Source organism: Coccidioides immitis, assembly GCF_000149335.2.
Source record: "Coccidioides immitis RS genomic scaffold supercont3.5, whole genome shotgun sequence".
NCBI lineage: Eukaryota > Fungi > Ascomycota > Eurotiomycetes > Onygenales > Onygenaceae > Coccidioides > Coccidioides immitis.
This window is the reverse complement of record NW_004504307.1, coordinates 2302942-2320349: the sequence shown is the minus strand read 5'-3', so window position 1 is coordinate 2320349 and position 17408 is coordinate 2302942. Positions and strand designations below refer to the sequence as shown.

The window sequence follows — 17408 nt, the reverse complement described above, 5'->3', positions numbered from 1 at the left end:
CGGAAGTGACCTCAAGGTACTATGGAGGACGCGAGCTAGCCCCGATAAATATTTACCTTTCAGATTTCGTGAACATTCAACGTTACACCTCTCTGGCCACGGGGGCGAGGATGTCACGAATCACACTAGTCACAACTTGGTCCACCTTTGTGCGTACTTATGGATACAAACATTGATGTACTTGTGTCACTCCTTATCTGATTCGGTGAACTGCCCTATTGGCGGATCATAGAACGTATGGCGCTCCTGGAGGCTACGGCTGGGGAGACTGGAACCTCTGCTCATGCGGGCCACGCCGCTGAAGAAGGTGTTGCATCCTATGGCGTGAATCAAGAGTTTCCTTCTCGAGAGACTGCATACAAACCGTGCGGGAAACCCACCGTCAGGCGCTCACCGTTCGGAGGCATCGCGAGGCATACACTAGGCGTGCTTCTCCTACTGATTGTCGTATTTTTATGGACCACATCGAATTTCCTTGCCAGTGTACGTGCAATTCATTTTCGAGGTTATAAGTGTTTCATAGTCCCATTTATATCCCAGTTGATATACTGACAGTCCACTCAACATCCACGCAGACGATCTTCGCGGATAATACCTATTCCAAGCCCTTCTTCGTGACGTATCTCAACACTGCAGTGTTCACCTTACCACTTATCCCATATGCATTGCGCAGAGGTTTCCAGTGGTGGAAAGAAACGAGGGCAAACGCGGATGTCTCACACCAAGCAGAGGATGGACCATTAGAAGAAGAATCGCATCCATTTCTGAGCTCGGAGGATGAGCCCGGGATTAGACACGATGCTCCTGGCAATCCATCAGCGTCTGCAGATGGGCTACCTCGGTGTAGCAAGGAGGTTTGCGAAAAATTGGATTTCCGGGCGACTGCGCGATTAAGTCTCCAATTCTGCCTCTTATGGGTGAGCGAACTACACCTACGGAGCGAACTTGCACCCACCTGCTAACAAGGCTCCTAGTTTGCAGTGAGTGCCTCATTTACTTGACTACTATCATTACATCCATTTATGATGAACCTTCAGGCGAACTATTTCGCGTACGCATGCCTGCAGTATACCACGGTTGGGAGCACAACGATTTTAACATCGACAAGTGGTGAGTTGGGTTCGTTTGCATAATCTTGGAGGATACTGACAAATTAGGGGTATGGACTCTTATTTTCGGGGCAACACTCGGTGTAGAGAAGTTTACGGCACGTAAACTTTTCGGCGTCATTGCCTCTCTGACGGGAATTATTATTATCTCCAGGGTTGATTTATCTGGATCCAACGATGAAAATCGTGGCTCTTTTCCCTACAAGTCCCCAGCTGAGATAGCTATCGGTGATGCAATGGCTGCGTTTAGTGCCATATTATATGGCGTTTACATTATAGTGATGAAGAAGCGGGTAGGCGATGAAAGCCGGGTGAGCATGGCCCTGTTTTTCGGGTTGGTTGGCCTTTGGAATACTTTTATTATGTGGCCCGGGTTTTTTATCTTGCACTTTACCGGACTAGAACCGTTTGCATGGCCTGACTCACACTTAACATGGACGATAATCCGGGTATGTATTAAGATGTCATCTTCACAGTTTATCTTTTGTTTCTCCCATCTGAAACGAGCCTTCGCGGTTGAACTGCTAACCAACCTCGCTCTCTAGACTAATGCGATTGTATCGCTGGCTTCGGATATCTGCTGGGCCTATGCTATGCTTCTCACTACGCCATTGGTTGTGACAGTAGGACTCAGCATGACAATTCCTTTGTCCCTTATTGCCCAGATTTTCATCCATGGCCAATATTCGACCGTGCTTTATTGGATAGGCGCAGCGATCGTCTTTCTGTCTTTCATTTTTGTAAACCACGAGAGCAAGACTGAAGCAGAGTGAATTGAAGTAAGAAGGGCTGGGCGATACAATCATTTTGCATGCTGCTTAACCTAGAGATACCCTTATATATACATCAGTGGAGCAAAATCCCAACTAGAAAGTACATGGACGATCTAGCCGTCGAATATCATATATTTCGGATTCTTAGAGTAAAGCTTCGAGATGGTGCACATCCATCATGTATCTAGATGGTGATGAAGAGAATCTATATTTTGAAATATACCGATTCACATTCCGATGCAATACGCCCAAATATACTCCATAGTCCCATAAAGGACGGTATATGCACTTCCCTATCCAATCAGAAGCCGACATCCGGAGCAATTGATTACTTATTCCGCTTCTTGGCTAATCTCTTCTGGGCCCTGACATCCTTTTTCAACCTCGCATCCACAATCTTATATTTGCCCTTGACGCCCCTTGGCCGGCCTGAAATTCCTCTGTTACCACCCTTTGCTACGACTAACTTCACGTTCTGTTTGGGCTTCTTCTTTGTCGCCCTTGCCATCATTCTCGCAATGGTCTGTGCTTTGTCTCTCTCACTCACACCCTCGTCTTCTGCCAAAAGCGCGGATTTTTTCTTCAGTTTTTCTAATCGCTGAGCTTCTTTGAATTTTTTCCTGCCCTTTGCTTCACGGACTTTCTTGATTGGCCGAGCGTTGATAGCACGCATCTTTTCGCGGATTGCAGCAGCGGCGGCGGCTGTTATAGGTCGGAGAGGTTTGGAATGTTTGTTCTCATCATCAAGGAACCATTCGGGCAGACCATCAATATCTCTGAATGCATACTTGTTGAAACCATCGTCGACGACATCGGCGGAAGTTTTCTCGCCTGTGGCCATCTGCTGGGCGAGTGCCATGGCTTCGGCAGTGATGATGTCGATATCTTATCTTAGGGTTAGCAATTTGGACATATTCAAAACCAGGCAAGATTTGTCACCTACCGAGTTTACCTTCCTTCGTGCGAGGATCATCTTTTTGTTCTTCGAACCCTTCTGCATTTGGTTTGGAAGAACGGCCACTCTGCTTCTTTGTCGCCGGAAGGGAATCCACAGACATTTTGCTCTCGTTGTCAGTCGTTTCGTAATCTTCGGAATCATTGTCATCATCAGTCTCCTCATCTTGTTCCGATGGATTCTGTTTCCTCTCTGCTTCCTCTCCCTCTTCATCTTCCTCATCGTCCTCATTGCCGAGACCTTGGAATAAATCCTGATCAAAAAATAACGCCGCTTTGTTAGAAAGACCATTTGCTTGACCATTTCTAAGAATGCCAGGTTGCGCTTGAGGGGCGTCCTCATCATCGTCAGTTAACCTATCACTTTCTTTATCAGAGTCTGAAAATCCTTCCCACTCCTCCGTCTCTAAGCCCTTGCGAGCTTTCTTGGCCCGTAATTTTGAATCGCGCTCCTCGCGATCTTCTTGATACTTTTCGTACATTGCATCTAGTTCTCGTTCAAGGCGGTCCTCCTCATCATCACTCGCCACATCGCTTGTAGCTGAACTTTCTTCATCTTCCTCGCTCTGAACATCAACCATCTTTCCACTCGTAATATTTCTCGTCGCTCCCTCTCGAGTGATAGGTTTTATAGAGAACATCGCTCCCTCCCCCATCGGTCCACTCTGCTCCATACCAATGTCCGTTGGCGTGATCATGTGCATTTGTAGCCGTACTATTTCTTTTTGCTTCCGTTCGTTTTCTCTTCGGCGTTCTTTCTTTTTCCTCGATGACTCGTGTTCCTGTAATCGCTGCATTTCTTCTTGGATAGCGAGCTCTTCATCCATGGGCTCGATTTCAGCAACCTCTTCTGATTCCTCTGCCTTCTTGGCCCCCTTTTTGACCGCCAGCCCAAACTGCTCTCGCACCTTTAGACGCCATCTTAAGAGAGTTCGGAATTCCTTTTTTCCTAAAACTTTGAGATCCTCGCAGCAACTTCGAATTTCGTCTGTGGTCTCAGGAAGCCGTTCGAGGGTTGCCAAAGCAAGGTCACCACTTGGAGACTGATGAAAACTCAATGTATTATACGTTCCGAGGATTGCGATTGGGTCGGTAGTATTAATGAATTCTGTGACGGGGATTTCTTTATGCTGTGTGTAATCTCCCTCTTCATAACCCTCTCTTTTTCTCTTTTTCTTCTCCGGGTTGAATACCTTCGCTTCATTGTTCGGCGTGGGATCTTGCAATTCCGCAAAAACATGTCTGGGATCCAGGAATTTCGGGTCCATGCGCTTCGGTGCTTTAAATCCCCGGCATACAACGAAAATTTCCGCAGAAACATTTCTTGAGGACGGGGGTTTCGTTGCTTCGACAGAAGTAAACAATTGCTTAAATACCCACAACAATGAATTGTAATCCTTCGATCTAAAGACCTTTGTAACGAATGTTCCGCCGGCAACCAAAAATTCCGTTGCGAGTTTCAACGACTGTAGGGCTAATTCGGCCTGGGAGAAAGCATCTTGTACCCAAGCAGTACCAACATTGGGAGCTCCGTCGTGAAGAACCGTATCCGCTTTCCAGGTTTTCAAATGTTGCCGGATTGTCGCACGACATTTATCCGTGGTGATGTCGCTTTGAAAGGTGATCACTCGAGGTATCGGTTTAATTGGCGCGAGGTCAACTCCGACAATAAGAGACTCTGTGGGCATACATTCCGCAGCCACTTGACACCATGACTAGAAAGGAATTTCGGGTCAAAATAACTTCACGAGGAGTAACATAGGACAACGTACACCAGGTGCTGCGCAAAGATCAAGAAGTACTTTGCTCTTCTCAAGGAAACCGTATTTTTTATTAAGTTGGATTAATTTGAAGGCTGCTCGAGCTCTATAGCCTTTCTCTTTGGCAAGCTTATACCACTTGTCCAAGCGACCCTTGCCATGCTAGGAGACGAAATCCTGTTAGCTGATGTTCTCAGGGAAGTGCTTGGAGAATGGTCAGTACCTTTTTCTGGATAGCCATAGTTACGCGACCTCAAGTCTAGAGTAGCTGAGGAGCAAAACGGACAACCAGACGCCGCTCACCTCGCCGCCTTCAAATCAGCTCGATTAGATACCGAGATCGAAATATTTGAATGCCAAGATCCATCAACAGCCACATACTTCTAGCCACAAATCACATGATATTATGTAATCCGAATATGGCTTGGCGCGGATGACATCACGTTACTCTGGCTCTCGGCCTATCAGATGATGGAACGACGACCACGCTCAGTGGTTGTCATGATGATGGCATTCAATGCCAATTCATCACTCTCTGAAAGCAACCCCCAGAACCCTATCCTTCTATCAAGTGACTCCCCTTCGAGCTTTGATTCATGTTTTTTGCGGGCTTCATGTGATGCCGGCTCATAGATTCTTCTTATGGCGCATACGGAGCCTCGGAAGCTGGTGAACCAACAAAAGGGCCGTCAGTCAGACCCACCTCCGAAATCTCATTTAAAAGAGGACTCTTCACAGAATGGGCGCGAAAATGTGACCGTATGTGTCATTTCATCTGTTTTAGTGGTGATAGCAGCTGAACTCCTTTTGTTTAGACGTGGTACATGAAGTCCTGGCCTCGGAAGTCCAAGGCACCAGCGATAACGGAGGTTGCGCGCGAGAGCATTTCGGCAACAAATACACATCTGTCGGAACGGACTCGATCTAGTACACCTGTGTCGCGACAATCGAGGACCCAATCCATAGACCTTATGAAGAAGGGTAGACTGTCAACAAGGTCACTTCCCGCCGATGTTACTACTACGAGAATCAATGTTGCTTCCAGTAGATCGTCACCTGTGCTGGGAACGTCCAATGAGTTCTCGCCGGCTACCAAACCTGAAAATGGGGACGATAGCGCTAAAGAGGAGGCTCTGATCCCTGTGACCGAGACAAAGAATAGCGCACAAACAGAAGAGCAAAATAGATGGAAGGAAAGTCTCGAGACTGACGAAGAACCGACGAAACCAGATCAGCCAGCAGAGAAAGGCGCTCAAGGAAATACGGCAAGTCCACAACCTGGATGGTTCAGTTGGCTTTCACGTAGCAAAGATGGGGCGGATAATTCTACCACTGATGAAAACAGGCAAACCACACCAACCGGTGTCACGTTAACTAAATCCCCGATAAAGATTGAGCCTGCCCCTGAGACGGAGCCAGAGACTGTAAATCAGTTGGTAGCTGATTCAGACCAAGATGCAAGCAAGAATATGAGTGTGGAGCCTCCTACGAATACGGACAGCACTTCGACCACCACACCTCAAAAAAGATCTTGGTTATATATGTGGGCAGTGAGTCCTGCCACTTCTCAAGAAGCGAATTTTGGAAATGGGAACCCCAAATTAGAAAAAAGCCAATTAGTCGAGACGAACCCAGCAGAGTCGTCGCAGCAGGTGATGCCGGACCAGGCAGAAAGTATGCATGCGACGGGACCTGACGTGAATGCTACTGTCAATGATGCTACCCCGGTACGAGACGTTGCCAGACCAACCAGCTGGCTTTTTTGGTCTAGAGAAAGACAAGATACGGGAGCTACGCCGAACACCGCGCAAGAAACCTCCACAGAATCACCTGGGTCAACACAGCAGAATAACCCGGAAGCTACAGTAGGCCCGGTAGATGCCCAACCGGCTCCCGCTGTATCAAATCTAAAGTCAAAAAATAAGGGCTCTTCAAAATCCGCAAAGGCTGTTGCGGTGGAACTAGGCCCTGAAGTTCCGCCTGAATCGGCTAAACAGCCTGTGTCTTCGCAAGCAAAGAAGTCCCATACTCCCCCCAATCAAGTATTACCTTCATTTGAAAACACTTTCCCCTCACAAGAGCGGCCCGGCATATTTCAGCAACTAGGACGCTTAATTTATTATGGCAAGGGCCCGGAACCGAAACATGTTTTACGTGTGCAGGATCGGCCTCAGATTAAGAAGGCACTGGCTATCGGTATTCATGGCTACTTTCCCGCTCCGTTGATACGAAATATCATTGGTCAACCCACAGGAACATCAGTAAAATTCGCGATGATGGCAGAAAAGGCCATCCTACAATGGGCCGCAACTAATAATTCACCATGCCAGGTTGAAAAGATCATACTCGAAGGCGAGGGCCGTATATCTGAACGGGTGGATCTACTATGGAAACTACTACTCAACTGGATCGACCATGTCAGGAGAGCTGATTTTATTATGGTATCCTGCCATAGCCAGGGAGTACCTGTGGCAACGATGCTTGTAGCCAAATTAATTGCTTTTGGCTGCATTAGCTCTGCACGTATATGCATCTGCGCAATGGCCGGGGTTAATCTCGGTCCGTTCCCAGACTATAGGTCAAGGTGGATAAGTGGCTCTGCTGGTGAATTGTTCGATTTTGCCGATTCGAAAAGCAAGGTTTCCCAGGACTATCTGACAGCACTTGAAACTGTGCTCGATTCCGGAGTCAAAATAGCGTACATAGGTAGTATTGATGATCAGCTGGTGTCCCTAGAGGTATGTCGCCCCCGATATGTCATTCCTAGTCCACTTCTGACGTAGCAGCAGTCGTCTGTTTTCGCAACCATTTCCCATCCTCATATTTGCCGCGCCGTATTTGTGGACGGTAGGGTACATGCGCCAAGTTTGTAAGCAATATCCCACTTTGTGATCATGTCAGTGCTGCGGCTTACCCATCCTCTTGTAGTGTATCACATTTAGTTGGCTTCTGTATGAAGCTGCGTAACCTCGGAATATCCGATCACGGCCTTATCCGTGAACTCAGCTCCCCATTGGCAGGAAGTTTATACTTAGGAGAAGGACACTCTCGCCTCTACGATGACGATGCTGTTTACCAGTGAGTTCCCTCCTGTGGTCATTCCGGGTTTGCTTTGCTGACCTTTGCTGACTTTTATCAGACTCGCTGTCCGATTCGCGCTCGAAACAACACCTGCTCCCAGTACGAAACTGGAAATACATACCGTTCGTCTATCGAACCCCTCGAATCCTTATATTCTCCCTTTTGCCATGCGAGGTGTCCTGGAGGAAGAATACGTTCGGAGAGAATTATCCGAAGAAACAATCGAACTTCTAAAACAATTTGATGACTGGAAACCATCTACCAAGGTATTGAAGGATGTAAAATTTAGATTGGAAGGGATCCGGTCGAAGCTGTGACTCAGGTTGAACAGTAACCCATCTGGGGGTTCAAAGAACTATAAAAGATTTTCCTGCCATTTACTCCGGAATCCACGGAGTACCACTTAGCCTTTAGCCACTATGTTATATACCCTATGTCCTTTAAGCCATGAGCTTTGCCATGCTAGTTGTCTTGGGGGTCTATGTTTAGAATAGAGATAGAAGTAAGTGAATAAGAGATGAAATTGTTCACGCTCTCTCTCACTATCCAAAATAAAGTAGAACATTCAGAGATAATAGCTGCAAAGGATGTCTTATCATCCTTCCTCTCGGTCATCTATATTCTTAAATACCTAATTTTTTTTTTTTTTTTCACACACTTTCACCAAGGCTCTCAGGCTATGCTTGACCAATATTAATATAATATCTCCTCAAGCTATGCGATATATGTGGTTTCATACACACACAAGTAAATTCACAGTTCTGACGATCTGTAAATTGGTGATGTCCAATTGACCCTGTCCTTTCGATCGATGCTCGAATATTCATACCCGCATATAGAGGACTAGAATTCCAGGAAGACATATAATAGCTCTGCAGGATATATTCACTTTCAGTTTCTTAGCAACTGTGAAATCCACACAAATCCATTTTACGCAGAAACTCTGAGCGAGGGGAGATAGAGATACAGTGATGGGAGCAGTTGTGAAGGAACGCAGAATGTCGCCCAACTGAGAGTGGAACCGAAGGAAACTCTTCAAATAAATAGCACTAAAATGATGCGTAAGGTGGCTCACCACTCAACGAGCCAAACCACTCAACGAGCCAAATTCCTTCCAATGCTCCACGCTACGAATTTATTAATTATCTCAACAACGAATTATTATTATTAAACTAGCTATTAAATATTAAATGAGTGTGTTCTTTAAAGCATAGAAATTAGTGTGGCTATGAAAATAAACGTGTGGACAGCCTGATATTGCGGCCAGAGCGAGAGATACGGGGGGTGGATAGGAAAGATTGTAAAGGAATGTCAGCAGTAGATTTCTCAGCTAGAGAGCCTAAAGGCTTGTTAGGGAGGCTAGTAAAGCTCTTACTACTGCTTTGGGAAGATTGTATAGGCTTGCCGCGACGAGGTTCTTTCGTAGGGAGGCCCTGCCGACGGCGCTTTGAAGCCGGCGCTTGAAGCTCTGACTGCCAGCATTTACTAGCACGTTCAACAGCCTGTCTCTCCTTCTCTGCTTGTTGTAAAGCCTTTTTCTCCTCACAGGCAACACGCTGGGCCTCTCGTTGTATAGCACGTTCAAGCTTTTCAGCCTCTCATTGCTCGCGGGCCTTCATACAGGCAGTCTCTCATTCAATCCGTTTTTCTTCAGCCTCCCTAGCTGCCTGCTCTCTTTGGAGCTCCCGTTGAAGCTTTGCCTCTTGTGTTTGAGCAATTTTGTGAGCTTTCTCAGCCTCTATTTCATCCCAGCGTTCCTGAGCCTGCAGAACTTTTGTAGGACTCCAGAACTGGGCCTGGCTCGGATTATCGCGATCAAGTAGGCCTAGGGGCTTGCCTCACTTGCGGCGCTGTTTCTCCATCATGATAGTCAATTTTAGAGCCCGATTTTCATGCTCTAGCAGTTCATTTCATATTGCAAATTGCTTGCTGGCTTTGATAACCTGTCCAATACTCTGCGAATTTAAGCTGTGCTGAAGATGAATACCCTTAACCTCTTGACAAAGCTCCTGTATATTTGTAGGGATGGAAGGCTCAACTAGTGGTGCAGGGCCTTGTTGATCAGCAGTTTCAAATCAGCTTAGTTGATGCTGGGGATCCAGGGGATAAATGCCAGTCTTTGCAAAGCCAGCACATATATTGTCACCTGTCAAAGCCTTCTTCCATGCTGCATTGAATAGTCTCCAGAAATCCCTTTTTGTCATTCAAATATAGCCCAGTCCACAGCATAGTAGGGATTCCAGCTCGCTGGAATACACCTTGCCCAGCGGCCCAAAAACACCAACATCAAGAGGCTGCAAACAGTGGGTAGAGTGTGGTGGAAGGATCAACAGCAGGATCCTTTCGCGGTTTGCATATTCAATAAATTTCATATTTATATGGGAAGAATGCCCATCTAGTAGAAGCAGACATCTTGCCCTACCTGCTTTTGCCTTTGTATGCGGATTAAAAACCCGTTGCAACCACTCCAGGCCATATTCATCATTGCTCCAGCTGTTCACTGAGGCTGCAAAGTAGGCATATTCACTTCTGTCAAAATCATCCAGCCATGTATCCTGAAGATCTCTGGATTCACCCTGATAAATAAGAGCTGGAGGTAATGCAATCCCATCTGCAGAGACTGAACAGAGCAGTGAGAGGAATTCCCGGCTTCCATCCTGAGTTGCAACACTTTTACCAGCTTGTAGGGCTTTAATAGAGACAAGGTGCTTTGAGGCATGACAGGAGCCTAGGAGGAATCCTTTTTCATCAAAGTTGTATGTGTTTTCTGGTGTAATATTATACTGGCTGATTTTCTCACTCAACTAAATGCAGCAGTGCAAGCACTCAACAAGTTAGCCAAATTCAACAACTGCACTTGCAAAGAAGCAAAAAAAAGCATCAAATTACAAGGCTATAGAAGTGCTGAAAGCAGTGGTAATTATCTGCTACCTGTCTATTCTTGTCAAGCGGCTTGAGATAAACAGTCTTGATCTTGTCCTTGTGGCGCTCACAAAACCATGTCACCCAGTTGATTCCCATGTCCTCTCCCGTCATCTCTTGCATGATATTTTGAAGGATTTGAGGCGTAGGAGCAAGGCCGCGGTCGCAGAGCTTGTTTATATACTCTAGGAGCTCATCCTCCTGTATATTGGTGAGCTTCTTCTTATGTCTGGAGGTTGCTTCATGGTGATTGACTTGTAGGCCTTGATGCCGCTGGCGCAGGGTCTCTTGGCTGAGTGAATATTTTTTCGCGGTCGCACTGTAATTTGGAGTCTCTTGCGATTCAAGATCTTCAATTGCAAGCTTAATTGCTTCGTTGTTGACCATGCTATTGCATAATGAAGTTGAGCGTTGAAGAAATTTGATGGTGCGAAAATTTGGCTCGTTGAGTGGTTTGGCTCGTTGAGTGGTGAGCCACCTTAACTATTTCGCCCCTCCCCCCCTTTTTTCTTTTTCTTTTCTTTTCTTTTTCTTTTTCTTTCCCACAAAAGTCTTGAGAACCTTAAGGCTTAGCTGTAGTTAAACCTTGCGCTTGGGGATATATGGAGGGGGCACGAAATTAATTGACAGTATATAGGGTATCTTTTTATCACGTGTAGGATTATTGTCTAATGGCTGTACATTGGCGGAGCTGGTTGACCTGTAAAGAATTTGTTTCGCTGGCCCTCGGTGATGTTAGGGGCTAGAAGTCGGAAAGCAGCGTAGTGTCTCTATTCGACAGTGAAGAAAACCATGAGCAGAGCTCGATAGACGTTCTGCATCTTGGGACAGGGACCATTCAAGGTTACGGTTGTGGAAACGCCGTCAAAAAGGCTCCTTCGATTTCATCTAGAATTACGAGCTTGGTTAACATACTAGACACTCACAGGGCAGAAAGTACCAAAACAGTCTCTTGATGGAAAGAGGAGAACGCACCTCTCATCCCATCTAACGCCTCGAAAGCAATTGCATAGTTCTTGACTGCGTCAATCACGCATCTCAATCCATGCCGAAGCCGTTCACGTAGCTGATCTGTATTGCTCAATGGAGTGTTTTCCGCATTATGTTTTGTGATGCAAGATTTGTAGTATAACATGAGCATAGCATAGCTACTTTGCATAGCACAGCAAGCGAATGAAGGCATTGTGCGCGGCATCGGGTCACATGATGGAGTAAAGCCTCCAGGTGGTCTGTCTCCGTAGGGAGGGTGTGGGTACGGCAGACTGTCAAACATCTGAGCAATAGTAAGGGCAGATTCAAGGCATATACTGGTCGAATCGTAATTGGAGAATGGGAAAGATTCTTCGGATACCCAGGAGTATGTCGATGCATCTGAGGCGGGAGGGGAAACAGACGGCGAAATATCGCTAGGAGTCGGCACTTGAGATAAACTGGCACTGCAACATGAAACTTTAGAATCTGCTCGCTGTTCGGTGCTCGTGCTTTCTGTATCTGCGGAACCGATACTCGCGCATGTAAGGTCACAGTGCTTTTTTATAAAAATCGGTATATCTAAGAAGGCGCGGAACCGATGAATTTTGATACGAGCACTGTAACTTCTTTGTTACTATGCAGACTAGGGCGTTGTTGGACGGAGACTCATATGTACCTGCTGATTTTTATTCGCGCAATTGCCCTGACGCTATTTGCAGTGATCGCCTCTGAACGATACGCATCAAGCGCAGAAACATGTGGTGGGGGATGAATATTAGCTTGGGAGAGGGCAGCTAAAGCCCAAAAATCCAGCTTCTTCACTCTCTCATATATGCGAGACATATCGGCGCGGCCCCTTAGAGCACGATTGAGGTCACACACGTATTGCGTTGCAGAAACGAGAACTTGCTGCGCTTGGACTAGTACAGCCCATGCCTAAAGCGCTGTCAGTAGCTCCTCGAAGCAAAATATTTAAGAGATCGGGTACGGTACATCAGAATCAGCAGAAAAAAGGGGCAATGGGGTGACAAAGTGAGGGTCCGTCACGAGGATTGCGGGAGCCTAAAATTATAATAGGGATTAGACAGCCTTCATTGACTTAGGGATCCCGGCCTTACCGTGTTACTAACGATTGAGCCCTGACAAACGCAGTAAAACTAGAGTGATGATTAAAACCTATCCATATACCTTGCTAGCGGCGTTCCGCCGGGGGGGTTTTCATCATACTGTCATCCACCACGCTCTCCGTCTTGCTTCAGCAAAAATATCATCTTCCCTGCCTTGTGTGTGAAGTGACATATTGAGAGCCTTGACATATGCCTCGCCAGCACGGTTCCGCATTTTAACAAGGTTACCTCGCTGTGTATATTCATAAACGCTGAGGATAAGCAGCGCCAGAATGCTCTCCAGTTCAACGGGCGTGTTTGGGTGCACTGGAAGTCTTTTGGGTATCGGTTGCTCATTGAGGAGCGCTTGCGCAGGACTATCACAAGATTCAGTCAATTCTGACTCTGCTTCCACGCTATCTAGCGCGGCACGGGCAAATCTATGAGAATATGCGCGTCTTATCAATATAGACTCCGACGAAGACGGATCCGGATCTGCTGGGTGCGGAACACGCGCGAGCACCGCCGAAATGGCTAAGGTAACCGGTGATTTCGGATGATAAACAAGTGGCGGGTTATCAGATGTCATATCCGGGCTTGAAGGAAGCTCCAGGGGTGAATCCAAGCCTTGCGGTGCGTGGGGGGGAGGGAACACTGGGAAATAATCGTGAATAAATGTGTAATAACCATTCAATCTAGTATGCGTATTAGAATGCCGAAATTAAGAATCCGAATGGAAGAGTTCGACAGAGTAAGCACTGACATGTCTTGTTCGCTTCCGTAGACCCTAACTCTAGTCGGGGCCGACGGAGGGAGGGGTGTTGGCACAGGTTCTGAGGCCAAAGCCGGATAAGAAGCAGAGGATCCCGGCATAAAGAGGCCTTCAAGCATTGACTGGACTTCGTTGGGAAAATCGAGTGCTCTGAGACCGGCGCCAGGAACGGCAAGCGTGTCAACTTGGTTGAATAGTTCTATTTTGCTTATCGGATCAACGCCATCCCGTCAAAGGTCTCTTCGCGGCGGCTCATACCTTCGTCAAGCCGAGGAATCGGATGGACAACGCTCCATATTTTACTTTCCGAAGATTCCATCGCTACTGATGCTGCCGGAATGACCTTCTTCTTTCGCGGACCGCCGCGTCTACTTGGTAAATAACTGCAATCTTTTCCCTTGAGGGTGCACTAATGGATGGATAAAACCGTTTAGCATGTCTTCGAATACTGATATTTCTGCACGGCCATTGGCGCTTTACCCACGTACACCAGAGCATGGGTCCTTTCCGTCGCATCTAATTCTGGAGGCTCGACTAAGATTGATTTTGTTACTAAATAAGTTATAGTTCGTACACAAAGCATGAGAGTGGAAAGCCATTTTAACAAGCAGGTAGGCCAAGGAGAACAAACAGCGCGGAACCGAACATTGTCAATACGAACTGAAACTGGGCGTGACTTCAGGTAGCAAAGAGAGTCCACCATGAGGACGCATCACTTACCATGATAGACAAGCAACCTTGACGGGCGGCTTCGTGAACTTCTTGCGCGTTCCTTTCCCCGCTGGGGGCCTTTCCAGGCGCATCTCAGTCTTGTTGTCCTGGTCCATGGCGAGACTGAGGGCGAAGCTGCCTGGTTACGGCGACTCAGAATTGAGAGGCAGTTATATAGTTCAGCTTCCTAGCAGCTTGGCTGTCTTAGAGTGAATTGACATGCTTGGGAATGTAGCAACAGTCCAGGCCGGGCGATGGGCGGGTGTGTGTTGTTGAGCGATAGTCGGGATCAGCCTAACGGGGGGGAAACTCGAGACGGCTCCAAAATTGCATATGTCATGTGCCAAGAAAAAGGTTCGTGTCCGATCCGCTGATGAGTCAGCGACCCATCTGAGATCTCACCAACGGATACCCCACCATCGATCGTGACGGCGGCTTGGCGTCAGCGCTTGGCTCTTCAACGGCTGCACGCCTACTGGGAACCACTGGAGGGAGGGCCTCGAGGGCTCAGCCCGCCACGCAGCTCTACTAATAGAATCTTGCCAGGTCGTCAATGGCACTCGCTTACTCGGCTTGCCAGATCCTTGGAACGACTGACATCCACCTGCATTGACAGGAAATTGCCAAACGAGCCAACACATGAGCTAATTATCGACGAGTGGCCGGACTTCATACCAAGCTTTGCCCGAAGTACCAATTTGGCTAGGCCGCGAGCTCGGCTGCAAGCTAATATACGTAAGTCTGCTGGGGACGGCCGCACAAATGTGGGTCACATGATTCTGGCGACGCCCTGTATTGATCTATTGCCACCAGGTTGACAGCCACAATATGGAGCACTCAGCCTGGATTGGTGCGGAATTTGAGGTTGGGCGATCATCTTGGGATGGGGGAAGTTGTTGGATCTGCATGGCTAGCCTTTTGAGAATAGTCCTGAGAATGGTGACGAGGAAATCTTGCATTTCCTCATTGGAGAAATTCATCATGGGCATGATGTGATGAGAAATAGAATATCGAGCCGTATTTTAATGATCTATACGTTGTAGTATGCTCGCATTTAAGATTGTTGATATATTTTTCTCGGGGCCACAGCTACTGAACGCTCTTCCATACACTTTTGGGCACATTTGTTGGCAATCCGTGGCCCTTCAAACACTGATCAATAAGCCACATTCCCACGACGAATTCCTCCCTTGACAGCATGCCGACAGCGTCGTGGCTTACTAGTTTCCAAATTTTCGCCAGCTCAGCCTGCGGTAGCCGAGAGCGACTCCAGATATCTCGGACCACCAGGTCTACAACCAGATCTTCATATGCAAGCGACTTCCTAATAACCTTCTGATCGACGTTCGGGTCATGCATAACACCAAATCGGGCCACACCTCTATTAGCTTCCCAAACTTCCTCGTATCTTTTCCGCTCACTCGAAATGACTTGGCCCTGCACGACGTTTCCACTCTCTATCTGAAACACTTCAGGGTTGGGATTAAAAGTCACCCGCCTTGGTGGTTTTGGGGGTAATTCACTGCCAGATTTTGGCTCATCGAGCATGTCCATCCCCCTTTTTAATATCTCATCAGGGCCGAGGGCTGGCGGATTTACTTTGCTGGAATCGCTTGATAGCTGCAATAAGGGCTGAGAGGGAGAACCTCTCTGCCTTGGCGGTGGCGGTGGCGGTGGTTGTTTAAGACCACGTTTCGAACCCAATGCAGCGTGAGAAGGTATCAAATATGATGCGGTCATTGCGTCCGCTAGTGCGCTGTCGGATATGTCCGATTCCCGTACTTCCAATGTGTGGTTGACCCCGGAACCTTCTTGGTCCGTATGCAGACTTGGTGGGTCGAGCTGTAGCAGTTCTGACTCCGTAGATAATTGGGACGATCGTGGTGGAACGGGGGGTGCTTCTTTCTTCCTCTGAGGAAGGGGTGTCGGGCTCTTCCAAGAACTCATCTCGGCGTGAGGATCTCGACTGCCGTGTCTTACAGCCTTAGAAGCTGTGAATTCTCGTCTATCGGCTAGCTCAGCGCCTGTCTCCGAGTCCGAGGATAATATGGCGGATGTATTTTTATTGCTCAAAGGAACAGCTGGAAAATGAGCAATTGGGGAGATATTGCGACTTCTGCCGTGTTGTTGATTGCCACATAGCTCTGTTCCCGTGGCCTTTACCAGCTTGGTTCCTGGTTTCAATGCGGCTCGTTGTGGAGGAATAGGAGGCTTGGCCGTGATAGAAGGGTTTTGAGAAGGTGCTTGCCGCGAGAAAGATGCCTTTTCAAGGGGTATTGAAGCCTCGGCGGAAAATTGCTTGATTCTATCTCTCACCGTCGCCGTGGCCCGAATATCATCATGCTGAAGCCCATCCTTACTCGCTGACTCGGCGTCAGCGGTCACAGGAATCTTCATCCCATTTTTTCCTTGCCTGGTTCCTTGTTTTAGCAGGAGCGGCTTTGAGAATTCGAGATGTAAATCCTATTATTGCGCCGCGCAAAGCGTTGAATGAGAATTCGTCCCGGGGCGCCTGTGGTGTCTAGAGCCCCTGTCACGTGTAGTAGATTAGTCAGCATATTAGTTGTCTCGCTAACCAGTTAACCTAGTTAGTTACGAAGTTAGTTACGCAGTTAAATAGTTTAGTTACATACATCCCAAGGATCCTTGATAATATGATCATCACATCATTCTCAGTACATTTGGTAGCATGCTCCTTGGCTTTCATTCAAGGATTGCTGCATTTTGCTGTGATAATATTACCACGGACATATAACCACTTCTGATCTAGTTGACTTGCCACAATAAGAGATTGGTCAAAGCCTGCTTTGATACATGATATCCAAATTTTTCAAGACTTTACAGGCTTCTTCTGCAGGTTTATATATTGCTATGCCAGAATTACAGCATCTTTGACTAATCTGTTACAGAAGAGCAGCATCAGGTCTTTAATTCAGTCTGCCCAAATGAGCCCTGCCTATTTGCCCATCATGCTCTCCGACTTTAGTTCGAGTTACTACCCTAGTAAACTCTATGGTTCAGTTAACTGCTTAGCATATAATTCATCACATGGAGCATTCTTCCCTAGGTAGATCATATATAATATTCAGCACAAGTTACAATATTCATTATAATGTATTCATTAGTATATAGCATCATATTTCTATCTTCATATAATGCTGCTCTAGCCTGAAAGGGATCAATTCAATACTTCTGTTGCAAAAAAGGTAATGACCACGTCGACCCTCGCAGTCTGGGTTCCAAAGGTG

General features: G+C 47.1%; 5 protein-coding genes across 6 annotated transcripts; 2 read left to right on the top strand and 3 right to left on the bottom strand.

Annotated features, from left to right (window-relative positions):
• The first annotated feature begins 108 nt into the window (after positions 1-108).
• On the top strand, positions 109-2048 carry CIMG_09222. 2 transcript variants are annotated; one of them, XM_004444821.1, is made up of 6 exons: positions 113-483; positions 576-917; positions 975-980; positions 1038-1110; positions 1158-1558; positions 1655-2048. In XM_004444821.1, the coding sequence occupies exons 1-6, from the start codon at positions 238-240 to the stop codon at positions 1880-1882; spliced, it is 1296 nt and encodes a 431-aa protein (XP_004444878.1). In that variant the 5' UTR covers positions 113-237; the 3' UTR covers positions 1883-2048. The 2 variants fall into 2 exon arrangements, with proteins under 2 accessions (XP_004444877.1, XP_004444878.1); XM_004444820.1 differs by lacking the exon at positions 975-980 and having other exon boundaries at positions 109-483.
• On the bottom strand, positions 1900-4900 carry CIMG_09221 (AdoMet-dependent rRNA methyltransferase spb1). Its single transcript, XM_001239599.2, has 4 exons — positions 4820-4900; positions 4609-4758; positions 2826-4551; positions 1900-2767 (listed from the first exon to the last, which is right to left on the bottom strand). The coding sequence occupies exons 1-4, from the start codon at positions 4835-4837 to the stop codon at positions 2211-2213; spliced, it is 2451 nt and encodes an 816-aa protein (XP_001239600.1). The 5' UTR covers positions 4838-4900; the 3' UTR covers positions 1900-2210.
• Positions 4901-5141: 241 nt separating this feature from the next.
• Positions 5142-8178, top strand: CIMG_09220 (uncharacterized protein). Its single transcript, XM_001239598.2, has 5 exons — positions 5142-5355; positions 5412-7334; positions 7386-7465; positions 7525-7674; positions 7736-8178. Exons 1-5 carry the CDS (start codon positions 5239-5241, stop codon positions 7992-7994), a joined length of 2529 nt encoding a protein of 842 aa, XP_001239599.2. The 5' UTR covers positions 5142-5238; the 3' UTR covers positions 7995-8178.
• Positions 8179-11231: 3053 nt separating this feature from the next.
• CIMG_09218 (C6 zinc finger domain-containing protein) lies at positions 11232-14276 on the bottom strand (the record flags this gene model as incomplete). The annotated part of the gene is made up of 10 exons (XM_001239596.2): positions 11232-11487; positions 11575-12188; positions 12248-12507; positions 12565-12633; positions 12690-12728; positions 12799-13372; positions 13441-13648; positions 13708-13858; positions 13938-13983; positions 14170-14276. The coding sequence occupies 10 exons, from the start codon at positions 14274-14276 to the stop codon at positions 11444-11446; spliced, it is 2112 nt and encodes a 703-aa protein (XP_001239597.2). The 3' UTR covers positions 11232-11443.
• Positions 14277-15192: 916 nt separating this feature from the next.
• CIMG_12312 (increased rDNA silencing protein 4) lies at positions 15193-16623 on the bottom strand. Its single transcript, XM_012358336.1, has one exon. The coding sequence runs from the start codon at positions 16555-16557 to the stop codon at positions 15250-15252; it is 1308 nt and encodes a 435-aa protein (XP_012213759.1). The 5' UTR covers positions 16558-16623; the 3' UTR covers positions 15193-15249.
• Positions 16624-17408: the final 785 nt, after the last annotated feature.